Source organism: Puma concolor, chromosome E1 (assembly GCF_028749965.1).
Source record: "Puma concolor isolate L17-30 chromosome E1, mPumCon1.1.hap2, whole genome shotgun sequence".
Taxonomy (NCBI): Eukaryota; Metazoa; Chordata; class Mammalia; order Carnivora; family Felidae; genus Puma; species Puma concolor.
The window spans coordinates 40722199-40741287 of NC_141680.1; the positions used below are offsets into that span (position 1 = coordinate 40722199).

The 19089-nt window shown below is 42.5% G+C and overlaps 1 protein-coding gene across 7 annotated transcripts in view; it reads left to right on the plus strand.

The window, feature by feature from the left end:
- Positions 1 to 19089, plus strand: part of WIPF2 (WAS/WASL interacting protein family member 2) — a 50119-nt gene that overhangs the window by 26173 nt on the left and 4857 nt on the right. For 6 of the 7 annotated variants that reach the window (XM_086687245.1, XM_086687244.1, XM_086687249.1 and 3 more), the window contains 5 exons: positions 6806 to 6938; positions 7658 to 7774; positions 8108 to 8764; positions 17184 to 17393; positions 18767 to 18868. In XM_086687245.1, coding sequence (XP_086543371.1) covers positions 6806 to 6938; positions 7658 to 7774; positions 8108 to 8764; positions 17184 to 17393; positions 18767 to 18868 — 1219 coding nt within the window. Of the gene's footprint in view, positions 1 to 133; positions 205 to 303; positions 2816 to 6805; positions 6939 to 7657; positions 7775 to 8107; positions 8765 to 17183; positions 17394 to 18766; positions 18869 to 19089 lie in introns of all 7 variants that reach the window. The other variant, XM_086687251.1, reaches the window with a different exon arrangement.

The window sequence follows — 19089 nt, forward strand, 5'->3', positions numbered from 1 at the left end:
ACTCAAAGATACGTGGCATAGAAAGATGGAGAAAAAAATGCTTGAAGTCTCTCCTCATTAACTGTTTCTGATTCTTGAATGGTCCTCTTAGGACTATAATGGCTTATCTTGGGTTTTTTTTGGCCTGGTTCAGTATAAGTGGAGATTTGGACAAGTCACATCAGAACAGGAACTAGTCTTTTGCCCCAAAACTATTCTACAAAGGTGAGCACAGCATTTCTCTGGAGTTGTTGAGAAAAGGGACGGCAACTCCTGGTTGTTACTTGCTACTGTTTCATCTCCTTTTCTTCCACTCCAAACCAGTTCATCCTAAGGCCAAGTCCATTAAGTCTACTACACCATCAAAAAAGAAAGGAGTTTCCGGAAAATATTAGTACAAAGACTTAAAGGTTTGATAACAGAAGGAAAAAAAGCAATGTGGCTTCTGAACCGAAGAGGCAACCATGTTTACTATATGTGGATTGTGATATCTGGTGTTGCATGAGAAAGAAGCAACTTGGGTGCTTTCTCTCTCTCTCTCTCTCTTTTTTTTTTTTTTTTTTTAGATTTTTAAGTAATTTTTACACCCAACGTAGGGTAGAATTCAAAGATCAAGAGTTTCATGTTCTACCAACTGAGCTAGCCAGGCATGCCTGCTTTATCTCATTTTTGTAAAATTTTAAAGCAAAAGAAACTTGAGGGAATGAATATTGTGTGTGTGTGTGTGTGTGTGTTTAGCAGATGAGAAATAGTGCCTGAAAGTGTCGGTGTATGTGTGTCTTAGGTATTGAACAGATGAGAGGTAGTGCCCCTAAGGAGGCAAAGTGACTTGCCTAGCCAATTTATTTTAGAACTAGGACTAGAGTTCAGGTCTGCCCACTTGTTTTTTTTCCGTAAGTTCTGGTTTTCAGACATTTTGTTTGAGGGTATGTATGAACCCTCTTTCTGGATGAAATCTTATTTCATCCAGAAAGCCCAATAAGTGAAATGGAAAGCAGAGCTGCTCTGGTCATAGTGGGATTCAAGGACCCAAAGTATATCCTTGGATCTGTATAACTTCCTGGGTTAATGCTCTGCATCATGCTGTCTTAGTCATTTACTCAGTAGCCTTTTGTTGTGTGCTTCATGTCAGAGACTTGGCTTGGCATACAACTTAGAAAATCCAGATAATTTTACTCCATACTTCTTTCTATGTTGCTTGACTCTTTCCCAATAAGATTTATTTATGTAATTGAAAGAGAGGGAAAACATGCAGATAAGAAAAACAGATTAAAAATAATCTGTAATACCATTGGCCAGAAAGGACAATTTCTGCCTTCAAAGGCTCCCAGCACAATGGGTGAAACAGACAAGTCAGCAGGCAAATTCCATGCTACACAGAGATAAATGAAGCCATAAAGGAGCAGGCCTCACCTACCGGCTCTGGAGGGAGTGGAGGCAGTCAGAGGCGGCTTCTAGCCAGGAGGTGATACTTGAGCGGAGTCTTAACAGATGAGTAGCATTTAGCCAGAAAGTGAAGAGTGAGGGCAGGCACTTGGTATTGAAGTAGAACGGAAGAGTGCTGATGTGTGGGAAATCACACCCAGGATCGGATCATTGCTGGAGGGGTGTGGTGGGAAATGAAGCTGGAGGCAGGCACAGGCTGAGAGGGTTTGGGTTTTTCTCCAGGCAGTGATAGGGAGGTAGTGTATTTTTAGCAGCAGGAATTAACTGATTGGGTGCATTAGAAAAGTGTGGATAGTAGGTTGGGGTTGAGACTGGAGACAGAAGGCTGTTACAGTTGAAAATCGAGAGTTTTGCACTAAAGCAGCAAAGATGGAAGAAATGAAGATGAGAGACATTTAGAAAGTAAAATCTTTTTTTTTTAAGTTCGTTTATTTTGAGTGAGAGAGAGCGCGAGTGCGCGCGTGCATGGAGGAGGGGCAGAGAGAGAAGGAGAGAGAGAATCCCAAGTAGGCTGTTGCGGTGCTTGAACTCACTAACCCGTGAAATCATGACCTGAGCCGAAATTGAGTTGGATGCTTAACAAACTGAGCCAGCCAGGCGCCCCTAGAAAGTAAAATCTTAAAGAGTTGGTAACAGTTGTAAGACTGAGGAAGAGGAAGGAAGTTGGAATGACTCTAGTTTGGGGGACTGAATGATGGTGTTGTTGACAAAGAGAAACAGGTTTGTGGAGGAGGATATGAATTCAATTTTGGATATGTTTAGTAATGTTTTAATGATTTTCTCTTTACAAAAGTAATGAGTAAGAAATTTATGAACTATGGCTTGGATGCCTGGCTGGCTCACTTGGTAGAACATGGGACTCTTGATCTTGGGGTTGTGAGTTTGAGCCCCATCGTGGGCATAGGATTTATTTTTAAAAGAAAGAAATTGGGGCTCCTGGGTGGGTCAGTTGGTTGAGCGTCTGACTATTGATTTCAGCTCAGGTCATGATCGTAGGGTCGGGAGATCAAGTCCCACATTGGGCTTTTAGCTGACAGCACGGAGCCTGCTTGGGAATCTTTTTCTCCTCCTCTCTCTGCCCCTTCCCTGCTCTCTTTCTCTCTCTCAAAATAAATAAACATTTAAAAAAGAAATGTATTAACTATGGATAAGTATAAAGTATAACTATAAAGGATTCTACTTAATCCAGTGATTCATAATAGTTTTGTGTATATCCGTCCCCTCCCTTCCTCCCTTTTATCTTCTACTTTTTTAAAAAGGAGGCTGTGCTGTATATACATACTGATTTGTTTTGTTTTCTTTTCCCCTCCCTCACACTGCTATGCGTACTGAGTTCTAATCTGCTCTTACTCATTAATACATCGTGAATGACTTCTCACATCATTAAATGGTTAGTGCTATCATTAAAAAAAATTTTTTTACTGTATTAAAAATGTGGAAAAAATTAGAGAATGCCAATAAAAATAGAAAATGTTAAACTATCAATAATTAACCTTTGTTAGCATCTTACGTTTTACATACTTATGATAGGAAAACTAGAAAATTCAAGTAAATATAGAGAAGTATTACCCCAAATTAACTTTTGTTAGTACCCGTGTATATCCTGCAGATGTTCTATATAGATGTACCTTGAAATTTAGCTACTGCTTTTATTGAGTTCTTTTTATACATCAGGCACTGTGATAAGCTCTTGAAAAATGTTTTTTTTTTTTAATTTTTTAATGTTTATTTTTTTGAGGAGAGGGGGGATAGAGATGGGGGAGGGGCCCCTGAAGCAGGCTCTAGGCTCCTGAGTTGTCAGCACAGAGCCCAATGTGGGGCTCAAACGTACCAACCTACCAACCACAAGATCATGACCTGAGCCAAAGTTGGGTGCTTAACCAACTGAGCCACCCACCCAGGCACCCCAAAAAGTGTTATTTCATTTAATTTTCAAAACTACCCTATGAGATAGGTTCTATTATTTTTCCTGTTCTATAGAAGAGAAAATGAATCCAAATCCTCTTAAGGGTATTGTTTTATAATCTTTTTTACTTGACTATGTCACACATTTACTGCTGTGTAAAGATATTTACTGCCACATCTTGAAGAACTTAACTGGCATTCCCTTCTATGCTTGTGCCATCAGTGTTCCCTTATTGAACTTTCGATTATTTTCAGTTCTTTGCTATTATAAACTTTTTTGCAATTATTAACATGTTTGTATACTTCTCTAGTTTTTTTTTTTTTAAGTTTTCATTTATTTTGAGAGAGACACACACACACACACACAGCATGAGTAGGGGAGCGACAGAGAGAGGGAGAGATACAGAACCCCAAGCAGGTTCTATGCTGTCAGTGCAGAGCCCAGCATGGGGCTTGAACCCACGAAGCCATGAGATCATGACCTGAGCTGAAATCGAGAATTGGGACACCTAACCGACCTAGCCACCAGGTGCCCTTCTACTTGTTTTCTTGAAGTTAATTCCTGGAGATAGAATTCTTGTGGTAGACTTTCTGAAGATGTTTGATACATAAACTACTTTCTAGAAAGATCATACTAATCTGTCTTACTCCAGGTGATACAAGAGTACCTGTTTCCCTGAATCGTTATGACCACCATAAGACAGTTACTTGTTCTTCACATTTTTTTGAGCACCCTCAGTGTGTCAGGCACTGTACAACAGTGAGCAGTGGATGCTGCCTTCTGCAGCTAGCAGTCTCCTGTTAGAATTTTACCTTTTACCAATTTCATTGGTAAATGATGATACTGTGTTTTAGCCTGAAAAATTTTTTTTGTGGTTGAATTTTTTTCGTATATGCTGGTTCTCTGATTTCTTTTATGTAGTTCATATCCTTTGCTTATTATCCTGTTGATTTATAAGTCCTCTTTATGTTAATGCTCTATAGATTTAGGACATTATCTGTATGTGTTACAGATGATTTTTTCTTCCAGTATATATATCATCTGTTTATTATATTCCTAAGTAAATAAAAGTCTTTCGGTCTTTCCCTATTTTAGTTGTCATATTCTTCCCTTTATGTGTTTTTCCATATAGTACTTCTGTGAGGTTTTTTTTTTACATTTACATTAAAAAAATTTTTTTAATGTTTATTTTTGACAAAAAGACAGTGCAGGTGGGGGAGGGGCAGAGAGAAGAGGGAGACACAGAATCTGAAGCAGGTTCCAGGCTCTGAGCTGTCAGCACAGAGCCCAGCATTGGGCTCGAACTCATAAACCTTGAGATCATTACCAGAGCTGAAGTTGGACGCTTAACTGATTAAGCCACCCAGGCACCCCTACATTTACATTTTATAACTCAGCTAGAATTTGAGAAGAAGCCGTGAGGTAGGGGTTTAACTTTATGATTTTTTCCCCAAATTAACCAGTTATTATCAGTAGCTTATATTTAATAATCAGTGCTTTCTGCACTGCTGAAATACACTTTTATTATTTCTTACATAGATCTAGGTTTGTTTATGGACTTTCTGTTTTGTTCCATTTATCTAGCTGTCTGTCCCTGTGCTCCCCTTGTAGTCGATTCTAGCTTTTGGTGGCGCAAGTCCCATTTTCTTAGTTTTTTTTCCCTCTGCTTAATCTTCCAGATGGATTTTAGAATCCTTTTTTTTAATGATTTCCAAAAAATTCCATTGTGTGGTTATTTTAATTTTTTTTAATTTTTTTTTTCAACGTTTTTTATTTATTTTTTTTGGGACAGAGAGAGACAGAGCATGAACGGGGGAGGGGCAGAGAGAGAGGGAGACACAGAATCGGAAACAGGCTCCAGGCTCTGAGCCATCAGCCCAGAGCCCGACACGGGGCTCGAATTCACGGACCGCGAGATCGTGACCTGAGCTGAAGTCGGACGCTTAACCGACTGCGCCACCCAGGCGCCCCAAATGTATAGCTTTTAAAAATAACCACACATGGGGCGCCTGGGTGGCGCAGTCGGTTAAGCGTCCGACTTCAGCTCAGGTCACGATCTCGCGGTCCGTGAGTTCGAGCCCCGCGTCGGGCTCTGGGCTGATGGCTCAGAGCCTGGAGCCTGTTTCCGATTCTGTGTCTCCCTCTCTCTCTGCCCCTCCCCCGTTCATGCTCTGTCTCTCTCTGTCCCAAAAATAAATAAACATTAAAAAAAAATAAATAAAAAAAAATAAAAGCTATACATTTAAAAATTTTGTAAGGAACATGGTATGTATGATGTGTTTCATTTTAGGTATGTGTGGGATATTCATTTGGAGATGTCCTGGAGACATTGGCACACATGGGTATGAAGCTCAGGGCCAGAAGTGGTGACGAGATAGAAACATTAGAGATACTAGGGCTTATCAGTGGTATTGAAACCATGGGACTGGATGAGCTTGCTTGGGGAGGTTTAGATGGAGGCTGAGGATAGGGCTCTGAAATGGCATTTAAGAGGTAGGTGGAAGGTGAAGAACTCAAAAATAAATATATAGGGGGCTCCTGAGTGGCTCAGTCGGTTAAGCATCTTGACTTTGGCTCAGACCATGATCTCGTGGTTCTTGAGTTCAAGCCCCACATCAGGCTCTGTGCTGACAGCTCAGAGCCTGGAGCCTGCTTTGGATTCTGTCTCCCCCTTGCTCTCTGCCCCTCCCCCACTCATGCTCTGTCTCTCTCTCTCTCTCAAAGATAAATAAACATTAAAAAAAAAATTCAAAAAAGAAAAGAAATAATGTTGTTGGAAGAGACCATAGGGAAAGTGGGAAAGGCATGGGCTTTACACAATCAGACCAGCTCTGCATTTACTAACCATGTGACATTAACTTTTCTACACCTTCACTTCCTCATTTTTGGAATAGGAATAATATGGTCTATTTTATAACATTGTCTAGAAGATGAAGTAATAGGGAAGCAGTAAGGTCTGTTAGTTGAGATAAGATGGGCATTTTAGAGTCAGTGTCTGGGTTTGGATCTTTGCTTTCCTATGTACTGGGTGTATGGCCTCAGGGAACTATTCAACTATTCACTTTCCAAATGAGTAATGATAATAATACTTCATAAAAATATTTCAAGATTTAAATGAGCTAACAGAAGTAGCATGCTTAACTTGAGGCATAGTAGGGACTCATTGTTTGCCTTGATACGTATAAAGCATCTAACATACAAGCCCAGCACACAGGTACTTGGTGTTAGTGTAGGCCTCCTTTCAGAAGCTTCTTAACAGGAAGGAGACCACACCCTTTGCAGAAGGCACAACAGGGGAAGGACTAAGAAGAATGAAACCGAAGAATGAAAACGTGCATTGGTAGTGATATTTGGCGCAGGGTCTGATTAGGTTAGAAGGGCATTAATGAAATCCAGTTTGGCTTAAGGTATTTATCCCAACCTTGTGGTGAAGGGAACTATTTAGGATGAATAGTTCTATTTTCCCCTCTCCAGGCAAACACAGAGCCGCCCAAGCTGAGTAGAGATGAGCAGCGGGGTCGAGGTGCCCTATTACAGGATATCTGCAAAGGGACCAAGCTGAAGAAGGTGACCAATGTTAATGATCGGAGTGCTCCCATCCTTGAGAGTGAGTCTAAGCTTCATTTCCTAGTGAGCCACCAGGGTCCCAGGATCAAGCTGGAGACTTGGCTGGCCTGTCATTTTTATTGTTGGGCCTTGAGTTGGAGAGTTTTGTCCTTTATGAGAGTTTTCTTTGAATGTTCTTTGGCCGTCTTTGCCTCTGTTCATTTGAATATCTTAGAAGTTTCTTTTTTGACCTTTGGGATGTGTTCTCTGGGGTAAGATTCTCTTCTACTGTAACTAGTGCTTGTTAGGGTTTATCTTTGGCAGTTCTCTGAGGAGACCACTGTATTACTAAAAACCACTAAGCTGAAGCCAACGATGATTTCTATAATTGTCACAGGTGTCCATTCAGATAGGCCTCTGGAGAGTTGCTCACACCTGGGTCCCTGAGTCATTGGCCCCCTTACCATCTGGGACTTGGAGAGACACTCCTCTGAGCCTGTCTTTATCCTGGTTTTCCCTCTGCCTTTCCTAAATAAGGGAAGTTTGGCTTCTTTTTCCTTTTGTTCTTTCTCTTTCATCACAGTGTAGAATTTTATCTCCACATGAAGCTGTGGATCTGAGAGGCCTAGCAATTTTATTTTTAATTTAAATGCAAAGGCAAAAGCAAGATTGGTTTGTTTGCAAATTAAAGCCCAAATAGAGGAGGGGTTTCTCCTCAGGATTGACTTGGTCACCAGCTTGGAGCATGTGAAGTAAAAACCCTAATGGTATGCTTTCCAGAACCCAAAGGAAGCAGTGGTGGTTATGGCTCTGGAGCAGTTGCCCTGCAGCCCAAGGGAGGTTTCTTCCAAGGGGGAGTGCCGAAGCTCCGACCTGTGGGAGCCAAGGATGGTTCAGGTATCTGAGCAGTACTTTATTAGGATATTTCCCAAGTGCATTAATTTCTAACTAGTCCCAAGTGGGCTATCTAGGGTTAAGGCATGTGGTAGAGGTGGGAGAAAGGAGAAAAGGGAGCAGGGGAGGGGTTACAGAGTAGAATAAAGCCAAAGCTGAGGGATTAAATAAAAATGTGTTCATCTTGTATCAGCAGTATTTGTTAGTGGGCCCTGAACCTGAAACCAGATTAAAACCCAGAACTATACCAGGCATTTACCTGCTACCATGCAGGTTACACTGAGGAGGCTGGGTGAAGGATATACTGACCAACATGTATGTATGTTGTATTTGTAGAGAACCTAGCTGGTAAGCCAGCCCTACAAGTCCCCAGTTCTCGAGCTGCTGCCCCAAGGCCACCGGTGTCTACAGCCAGTGGGCGCCCTCAAGATGATACAGACAGCAACCGAGCCTCACTCCCAGAACTGCCCCGGATGCAGAGACCATCGTTACCGGACCTCTCTAGGCCTAATACCACCAGCAGTACAGGCATGAAGCACAGCAGCTCTGCCCCTCCTCCACCACCCCCGGGGCGGCGGGCCAACGCTCCCCCTACACCTCTGCCTGTGCACAGCAACAAAGCCCTAGCCTACAACAGAGAGAAACCCTTGCCGCCCACACCTGGACAAAGGCTGCACCTTGGTCGAGAGGGACCTCCTGCTCCACCCCCAGTCAAACCACCTCCTTCCCCTGTGAATATTAGAACGGGACCAAGTGGCCAGTCTCTGGCTCCTCCTCCTCCGCCTTACCGCCAGCCTCCTGGGGTCCCCAATGGACCCTCCAGTCCCACTAACGAGTCAGCCCCTGAGCTGCCCCAGAGACACAATTCTTTGCATAGGAAGACACCGGGGCCTGTCAGAGGCCTAGCGCCTCCTCCACCCACCTCAGCTTCTCCCTCGCTACAGAGTAATAGGCCACCACCCCCAGCCCGGGACCCTCCCAGTCGGGGAGCAGGTAAGTGCCTGGAAGCACCTTTTTTTTCTATTAGATGGAGAATTGAGTTAATTGTCTCATCCTTTTCTCCAAAGCTCTCCTTCAGCAATTGAAGAGAGAAAAAATTCACTTATTCAATAAGTTTATTGAGTTCCTTTTTATGTGTCGGACTGTGTTAGGGAAACAGCAATCGATAGAAAAGACAGAAGATTCCTGTTCTCTGGACAGTCAAGCAAATTAGTAAAAAAAAAAAAAAAATTAGAGAAATACAAAGCAGAGAAGGAGGGGAATAGGATCTATGGGGTGGAAGGTGGTGGTGATATTTTTATTGCAGGAGTGGGGTATGAAGTGACAGTCTGGCAAAGACCTGAAGACAATAAGCTAAGCAGTTTCTGGGAGAACAGCTATTGCAAGCATTGAGAACAGCAAATGCAAAGGCCCTGAGACTGGGGACATCAGGGAGGCCATCTTGACAGGACTAGAATGAGTAAGGGGACGAGCGGCAGGACATGGAGATCAGGAAGCTAGATTTCCTCGAGAGAATACTGCAAGGCTTTATCATGACTGGGATTTACTTGGAGAGATGCAGAGCCACTGGAACCATGGGAACAAAGGAGAAGCATTGCTTCAGATTTTATTTATTATTATTTTTAAATTTTTAAAATGTTTATTTATTTTTGAGAGAGACAGAGAAAGCGAGGGAGGGACAGAGAGAAGGAGACAGAATCCCAAGGAGGCTCCGTGCAGTCAGCACAAAGCCTGATGTGGGGCTCAAACTCACAAACTGACAACATGACCTGAGCTAAAATCAAGAGTCAGGATGCTTAACCCACTGAACTACCCAGGTGCCCTGTTGCTTTTGCTTTGAAAAGGATGACAAACTCCTGTGTTGAAAACAGACTGCCTGAGGACAAAGTTGGCAAAGGAGACTCCTTCCGAGGCTGTTGAAATAGACTGGGCAGATAGGTAGGATCACAGCAGGTTTGGGGGAAGAAGACAGGTGTTCACTTCTGGACAAGTCAAGTTTGAGATCCCTGTTAGCCAAACACCAATTCATTATTTTCTCTTGGATGTCTGTCAGACTTTGAAGTTCAGGGGAGAGATCTGGGCTAGAGAAATTTGAATGATATTGAAAACCACGTGCTGGGGGAGCTCACCAGAGGAGCTGATCTAGGTAGAGAAGAGGTTGAGGCTTAAGGCCTGGGGTCCTCCTATATCACAGAGATATATAGTAGCGAGCAGAGGAAGCTGAGAAAGAGCCTCTAGTGAGGAAGAAAGAAACCCAAGAGAATGCTGGAAGGATGCCAGGATGGAGTCATCAGCTGTGTCCGGGGCTGAAAACAGAATGACATTGGTGTTAGCAACTTGGAGTCATTGGGGGTCCCGCAAACAACATGATACCCTTTAGAGTAGTTTCAGTGGAATGGTGGAGGATGAGGGTAAAAGTCTAACTGGGATGTGTTTGGGAAATCTGGAATAGGAGGAAAGGAATTGGAGATAGCAATGTAGAAATCTCAGTTTGCTTCAAGGGGAGTGGGGTGCAGATAAATGGAATGGTTGCTGGAGGAGGATGTGAGAGTGAAGGTTCGGACCCCTCCTCCCCATGGTGCAGTAGAAGCAGGGGAAATTGCTTGAGTAATGTCCTCAAGAAGGCTAAAAGGAATGGTATCTGATCCATAGGTAGGAGATTGGCCTTAGATAAGAACACCGTTCTTCCATGGTAACCAGAGGGAAGGTAGAATGCATAGGCATAGAAGCAAGTGGGTAGGTGGGTGTAGTGATAGGAACATGCGCAGAGTTTCTTCTGGTTTGTTTCTAATTGGCGAAATGGAAAGCAGGGATATCTGCTGTGAACAAGGGGTGGGGGGAAGGAGAGAGAGGGCATGAGTGGCTGTCTAGAGGTGTGCTGGGATAATCAGCAACATGAAAGGCCCACTCAGGGTTAGGAGCCATACACTCAAAGTGAGATTAGCACAGTGTGTGTCGAGCTGTGCATTTGCAGGTGCTGAGTGGGGCAGCATGGTATTTAACCAGGGTTAGCTTTTTTAGGCATGTGTGATACTAAGGGAGAGTGGGTCAAGGAAGCTAAGGATTTAGGTCAGGGACTGATTGTAACAGTGGACTTTCGGCCTAAATTGGGTGAGCAGGAGACTAAGGAGCTCTCGAAAAGGTAGAAGAGGTTGTGTAATCTTTTTACAAAATAGCATGACTGAAAGTAGAGTGAGGTAGATCATGAAGCTCTCTGGTGCCTTCCTAGACCCAGGAATTTTGGCTCCCATGTCCTCTTGTATCATTGGACTTTGAGCCACACCCTCCACAAATGGCTTTTGAGCTTTTATTTTATTATTTTTTTTAGAGAGTGCATGAGCCAGGGAGAGGGGCAGGGAGAGAGAGAATCTGAAGCAGACTCCACTTCCATCATAGAGCCCAACTTGGGGCTCGATCTCATGACCCTGGTATGACTTGAGCCAAAATCAAGAGTTGGACACTCAGCTGACTGAGCCACCCAGTTGCCCCGGCTTTTGAGCTTTTAAACAATCAGTCCTTGCTGATATAGATCATTGATGAAGAAATTAAGTGATCCAGAGGCCGTATAACCTGTGCTGCTGGTTGGTGAGGTACATAGAGATTTGTACTCTAGGAGCTGGCAGTCCAGCCTAAGCTGTCATATAGTACCTGGTACGTTCCTGATTCCATGTCTCCTTGGTTTTAGCCATAAGAATCCTATTCCTAAGGTGGCCTTTGATTCTATAAAATTTAGGTTTAAAAAAAGTCTTTTTAACTTAGGGACTTAAAAAAAAACTCTTTAAGTAGAGCCCATATCTACCTAACTCCATCCAGAAATAGAAGTGGGGAAAAAATGTAATTTCTGTGGGTTGAACTGAGTAATTTTAATTTATTTCTCAATTTGATTCAATTTAATTTATTTTAACTAGGCTGTAGGCCTAAAGTGGGGTGTGAACTCACTACCCCGAGATCAAGAGTCACATGCTCTACTGATGTGAGGCAGCCATGTGCCCTGAACTGAATAGTTTTAAATGTCTGTGTACTTCTTGCTTCCCACTTCTCAGTTCTTTCTTTGGGGTTTCTTTAGAAGAATGTGAGGTTATGAGCCTTGTTCTTCTGTCACTTAGCTATCACCAACTTTGAGGCCTGGTGGAGGCCTCAGCAAGCTTTCCTTTTTTTTTTTTTTCCCCTTTCAAATTTTAATTTATTTGTTTATTTTGAGAGAGAGGGAGGGAACATGAGTGGGAGAGGGGCAGAGAGAGAGAGAGAGAGAGAGAGAGAGAGAGAGAGAGAATCCGAAGCAGGCTCCCCACTGTCAGAGCAGAGCCTGATGTGGGGCAAATAAATAAACATCTAAAAAATAAATTGGGGGAGGTGCTTGGGTGGCTCAGTTAGTTAAGTATCCAACTTCTGCTCAGGTCATGGTCCCGTGGTTCATGGGTTTGAGCCCTGCATTGGGCTCTGTGCTGACAGCTCAGAGCCTGGAGCCTGCTTCGGATTCTGTTTCCCTTTCTCTGCCCCTCCACCGCTCACTCTTGCACTCTCTCTCCTCTCTCTCAAAAGTAAACAAACATTAAAAAAAAACTTTCATATAAAAAATAAATAGGGGTGTCTAGGTGGTTCAGTTGGCTCAGGTCATGATCTTGCAGTTTGTAAGTTCCAGCCCTGCTCCAGGTGAGCTCGAGCCCCACTTCAGGTGAGCCCCACTTCTCTCTCTCCCTCTCTCCCTCTCTCCCTCTCTCCCTCTCTCCCTCTCCCCCTCCCTCCCTCCCCCTTCTCTCTGCTCCTTGCTCACTTGCACCCCCCCCCATAAATAAATTAAATAAATTCAAGTTAATTAATAGTGTAATACTGGTTTCAGGAGTAGAATTTAGTGATTGGTCACTGACCTATAACATCAAGTGCTTAACACCCATTTAGCCCATCCCCCACCCACCTTCCTCTATCAACCCTCAGTGTGTTCTCTATCATTAAGAGTCCGTTAGGAGGGTGCCTGGGTGGCTCAGTTGGTTAAGCATCCAAATTCAGTGCAGGTCATGATCATCTTACAGTTTGTGGGTTTGAGCCCTGCATTGGGCTGTGTGTGGACAGTCAGAGCCTGGAGCCTGCTTCGGATTCTGTGTCTTCTCTCTGTGTCTTCCCCAGCTCATGCTCTGTCTCTCTCTCTCAAAAATAAAGAAAACATTTTAAAAAGTTTTTAATAAAAAAGAATAATTTAAAAAGTCTGTTATGTTTTGTTTCCCTCTTCCCCCCCCTTCCCATATGTTCATCTGTGTTGTTTCCTAAATTCCACACATGAGTGAAATCATACGTTATTTGTCTTTCTCTGAATGATTTATTTGGTTTAACATAATACACTGTAGCTCCAGCCACATTGTTGCAAATGTCAAGATTTCATTCCTTTTGATGGCTGAGTAATATTCCTGTGTGCATGTGCGCGTCTGTGTGTGTGTGTGTGTCTGTGTGTGTGTGTGTCTGTGTGTGTGTGTGTGTACACACATCTTCTCCATTCATCAGTTGATGGACACTTGGGCTGCTTCCATATCTTGGCTATAGTGAATAATGCTGCTGTAAACATTGGGTGCATGTATCCCTCTTTGAATTTGTATTCCTTGGGTAAATACCTAGTAGTGTGATTTTTATAGGGTAATTCAATTTTTAACTTTTTGGGAAACTCCACACTTTTTTTCAGAGTGGCTACACCAGTTTGCACTGCCACCAACAGTGTTAAGAGGGTTCCCCTTTCTCTGCATCCTCGCCAACATATGTTGTTTCCTTTGGTGTTAATTTTAGCTATTCTGACAGGTGTGAGGTAGTATCATTGTGTTTTTGATTCGTATTTCCCTGATGATGAGTGATGTTGACTATCTTTTCATGTGACTGTTAGCCATCTGAATGTCTTCTTTGGAAAAATGTGTATTCATGTCTTCTGCCTGTATCTTAACTGGATTGTTTTTTGCGTGTTGTTTAAGTTCAACACTTATTTTGGATAGTTTATTTTTCAACACTATTTTGGATAATAACCCTTTATCAGATATGTCATTTGTAAATATCTTCTCCCATTCCATAGGCTGCCTTTTAGTTTTGTTTATTGTTCCTTCTCTCTGCAGAAGCTTTTTATCTTGATGAGGTCCCAGTAGTTCATTTTTGCTTTTGTTTACCTTGCCCCCGGCAACTTGTCTAGGAAAAAGTTGCTCCAGCCAAGGTCAAAGAGGTTGCTGCCTATGTTCTTCTCTAGGATTTTGATGGTTTCCTGTCTCACATTTAGGTCTTTCATCCATTTTGAATTTATTTTTGTGTGTGGTGAAAGAAAGTGGTCCAGTTTCATTCTTCTGCATGTCAGTAACCAGAGCAACAGTTCTTAGAGTGATAATACTGAGAAAAAATTGAGGTATCTTAATCAGAGATCATGTCAGTATTGGCTCTCTTTGTTGTGTGACATTGGGCAGATCTCTCTGATTCTCTGGGTTTGTTTCCTCTTGTGTTCACAGTACCTTCAGAGGTGGTTGTAAATAAAAGTATGTATGAAAGTGCTTTGTAAACAGTAGTATGCTGATAACTTAGTGGTTTTCCGCAAGGATTTCCAGGTAGTTCATGGATATATCTCTGTTACTCAATCATATTATGACAGTATTATATGATAATGTAGTTTTGTTTCTATATGAATTATTTACATTTAAAAAAGCATGGAGTCTTTTGTCTTCCCAGAGTGCTCAAGGATCAAAAATTGCCATGTGTTGGTCCGTAGAGTTTCTGAATTTTTTCTTTGCAGAGTAAAATACTATTTTTAAGGGATTTTTTTTTTTTCTTTTAAGAATCAATACTACCCTTCCCTCAAAATTAGGTTTATCTTGGTCTACAAAAGGGTGACCTCCCACCGCAGGGTTTCTTTTACAAACTACTTCTTTCTTAGGGTCCTTGGGTCCCAGCTCTGTCACTTGAAACAGTCTTAAAATTGGATGTGACAAAGGGCCCAGAAACTTATTGGAGATGGCAGAACCTGGTTGGGATGCCTGGTCCCTCAGGGAGGGTGCCAAAGGAGCAAGCAGGCTGCTCTTGGTCCTGCTCTATTTGGCCAGTCTGGGTTGGCTATAATCAGTGCCACCTGCCCAGTGTCTAGCTGGTGTCCTTTTGAGCCTGGCTAATATTGCCTGTCTTACACTTCCTGGCACTGCCCTAGAGTAGAAACAGACTCTTAGGGCCCTGAGAAATCTGGGTTTTAGAGAAATATTTTGAGGGTGACCTGAAAGGGCTTTGGTTTGGGCAGATTTGAAATGCAAATAAGGTTCAGAGATCTGCTGCTAGGTGCTATTAAGGAGATTTCTCTTTTATTATTGCCTCTAATAGCCCCTGTCATACTTAAACCTTGAAAAGAGGGAGACATTCAGAGTGTATTTTAGGAGAATTGCAAACCAACATTTACTGGGCCTACAGTGCTGGACCCTTTGTCTACATATATTATCCCATTACTGTTTTATGCTTAGCTGTGGTCACTCTACAGAAATTCTGACAGTAATTTAGAAGGAGTAAATTGAAGATACACTCTTGGGGTACCTAGCTGGCTCACTCAGTAGAGCATGTGACTCCAAGGGTCATGAGTTCAAGCCCCACATTGGGCACAGAGTTTACTTAAAAAAAAAAAAAAAAAAAAAAAAAAAAAAGATACACTCTTTCTCACTAAACTAGTGTTAAGCTGAGTTGTCTCTCCATGTATTATTTAGGTAACAGCTATTTATTGGATATGGCATTGGTGCCAAAAGACACACTTCCATCTCAGTGGGTTACAAATTTTGGGGGGAGATAAAATACATAGTACTTGGTGGTAGTTATGAAAAGCAGAGTGGGCACAGTGGAAAGAGCAGATGTGTGCTGAGTCTGTTAGATCTATGGCCTCAGACAAACAGGCTGAGTCCCAGTTTCCTCATTTGTGAAATGGGGATAATACCACATAATTTGCAGGAGAGACTGAAGAGTTTTTAAAGATTTAATGCATATAAAGTGCTCAGGACAGTGCCTGGAATATAATGGAAATGAAATAAATGGTAGCTACTATTTTTGCTAGTTAATGAAAAGAATAGAATAATATAACATAAACACCTTAGAACCTATTCCAGTGATGTTGACATGTCTTCAGACGTGTTTTTTATGTTCTACTTAGTGGCACATTTTTGTCTTTTAATAGTGAATTTGATTTTTGAAAAGACGTAAGTACGAATATTTTTATTGGTAGTGGTACGACCTCAGAAATGAGATATGAACATCATATAATATTTATGGATGTGTCTGATTAGAAACTGGGTTTGGAGGCAATTCCCAAAGAGGCATTCCCAATTTTTTGAGCAATTAGATTATCATTGGAGATATGTAACTTCTGCAGATGAACATACTAAACATATTTTGAGAATCACTCATTTTAGTATGTACTACTAAGTGTTAGAATAAATGACAGAGCCTATAAATGCTGTGGGAGAACAAAGAAGAGGGGATTAGAATAGAGTGCATTGCTTTGGGAAAGCCTGTAGAAGATAGGGCTTGAGTTGAACCTTAAAGAGAGGTAGGGTTTGTCAGTAAGGGAAGAGGGATGGTATTTCCGAGTCTTTTGGGCCAGTCACAAGAGCAAAGCGTATGTAGTTTGGTTTAGTCAGCAAATGTTGATTGCCTACCTGTGTGCTGTACATTTGGCTGAGCTTGGGAACTCAGATGAATGGACAACTGCTCTGACTTAGTGTCCTGGGGAAGAGGCACATAAAATGAACAACTATAATACAATATAGTAGTGTAGTAGAGAGGTACAGAGGCAACAGTGTGAGTGTGGAAGAGGGGCACCCAACCCAGCCTTAGGAATCAAGCAAGGAAGAGGAGATGGTGAGATCAGGCTGACTGCTGTGCTAAGTTACTGTGTAAGAAAGGAAGATGATAGGATGAGACTCAGCTGGGGTTGAAGCTAAGGATTTGAAACTTCATGATACAGGAAATGCAAAGTCCTTGGAAAAGTTTGAGCAAGTATTTGGGGACATTAGTGAGTTGGTATGCAGAATGGATTGGCATGATAAGAGATGAGAAGCAAGGAGGACATTTGGGAAACTTTTTGCAATAAAACAGGCTAAATACGAGAAATCTTTGAATTAGAAATGTGGAGGAAGGCGTGGAAAGGCAGGGAAAAGAACACGAATAGGCAGAGTTCTTGGCTGACTCGTCACAGAAAATTAAAAAGGTCACACATTCATTCTGAACTTTGGGATCTGATAGAATGTTGCCGCTGTTAAATAGGGGTGACAGGAGGGTGAGTATGATACTTGATATGCTGCCCGGGTGCTCACAGAGCCTGGTTCTTTGGGAAGGCACCAAGACATTTAGTGTGTGTCTCTTAACCCGCCCCCCACTCCTCACCATCTCTGCATCGCAGTCTAACTGCTTTGGATTTTCATTGCAGCTCCTCTACCCCCACCACCCATGATCCGAAATGGTGCCAGGGATGCTCCCCCTCCCCCACCACCATACCGAATGCATGGGTCAGAACCCCTGAGCCGAGGAAAGCCCCCACCTCCTCCCTCAAGGACGCCAGCTGGACCACCCCCTCCTCCTCCACTACCCCTGAGGAATGGCCACAGAGATTCTATTACCACTGTCCGATCTTTCTTGGGTGAGTAGCAAGCTGTTTTAGTCTCACAGTTCCTGTGGTGACTTCACTAATTCCAGTGGCCACTCTAGAATGGGAATGGTCACTGGGTACCCTTTGTTGACAGCAGTTCTTCTCCTAACTTCCTCTTGGATTTCTGGGCCTTTGCAAATTGACATGCCTTTCCTTTTGCAAATTCTAGGCATGATTGCTTTGGAAGAGATTGAAGTAAAATCAGTAGGTGTTGTGTTAATAACTCCAAAGCCACTCTCTTGCTCCCCAAGGATCATTTGTGATTAACTTTTAGGTCAGAGACTTTATCCTCTTCAGGATTATTCAGGCAGGAATTATGTATCTTCCTAGGAAGGAGAGGGCCTTTCTGGACCTTTAGAAAACAAACAAAACACACCACTGTACACCACATTAATCTAATAATACAAAGCCACTGCCTAGCTGTGTTACTTTGAGGAAGCCATTTCATTTCTCTGGGCCCCGCTTCCCTCATCTATGAAATGAGGGGGTTGAGATCAGGAGTGTATCATATTTAACTTTTCAAGGTTATAAATGAGTCTTAGGCCCCACTTAAGAGGTTCTAATTCATTAGGTTTAGAATGGAGCCCCAAGCAAAGGTTGTCCATAGGGTTTTCTCAGACCCTCTGTTGAGGACCCCTGGAAAGATCTATACAGCCCCATTCGACCCTAACACTCTACGTTCTTTAATGGTTAACTCTTACCCGCTCCCGCTCTAGTCTGTTCCTAATAGGTGGACCAGGGTTTTTGGAATGTGAGTCACGCCCATAGAAAATTTGAGCCGCCTTGTAGAAGGGCCATGGAAAGTGGGAGTGGGGGCCGTGAGAGGGCTCTCCCAACTGTGTCGTAGAATTTAAATGAGGGTAGTTTGGACCAGAGGGGAATTATCTGGTCAGATCTCTCACTAGCTCGTGACAGAAATTCCCGTTTTAGGTTAATGTCTACCAATCTGTAGATTCAGTTCAGTTGGTTTCCCATGGTGACAGTCTCTAAGATGACTGAAACAGAACTGTATTTCTTTCTCTTCCCATGCAAACAGCTGGGCTCCTTTCATGTTAAGTGTGTGGTTTTTGGTGGAAAGATTTGAAGAACCAATTCAAAGATTGATTCCTTTTCATTAGAAAGAGCCTTTCATTAGAAAGATTCTTTTCATTAGAAAAGAGCCTTTAAGCACAGCCTCTGCATATGAGGTGCCTAGAAAGATGCTCTTGCTGGCCTCCAGAACCTTGGTTTAGTGGGCCAGGCGGGCCCCTCATCGTCCATCAGAATTTGCATGGGAAATTAGCAAGGGGAGGGTCAGAAGTGGTACGGAGTATGTGGGAGCACATGAAAGAGTGATAGGAATTAATTTTTTGTTCTTTTCCCAGATGATTTTGAGTCAAAGTATTCTTTCCATCCAGTAGAAGACTTCCCTGCTCCAGAAGAATATAAACACTTTCAAAGAATATATCCCAGCAAAACAAACCGAGGTGAGAAGAGCAGCCATGAAAGTTTTTCCGTAATTCCATTGAATGTAGAATTGGTGTGTTTTTCTTAGGTTAAAATTTGCTTCTCCTCATCAGTGTTTTCTTAAGAAAACAAAGATAACAACAAAACCAATCCCTAAATTTTAAAGGTTAGCTTAAAGAGCCTGTTTCTTATTTCAGGAATGTTTGGGTTATTCAGGCTCTGGTGGTTGACCTTCTGTATG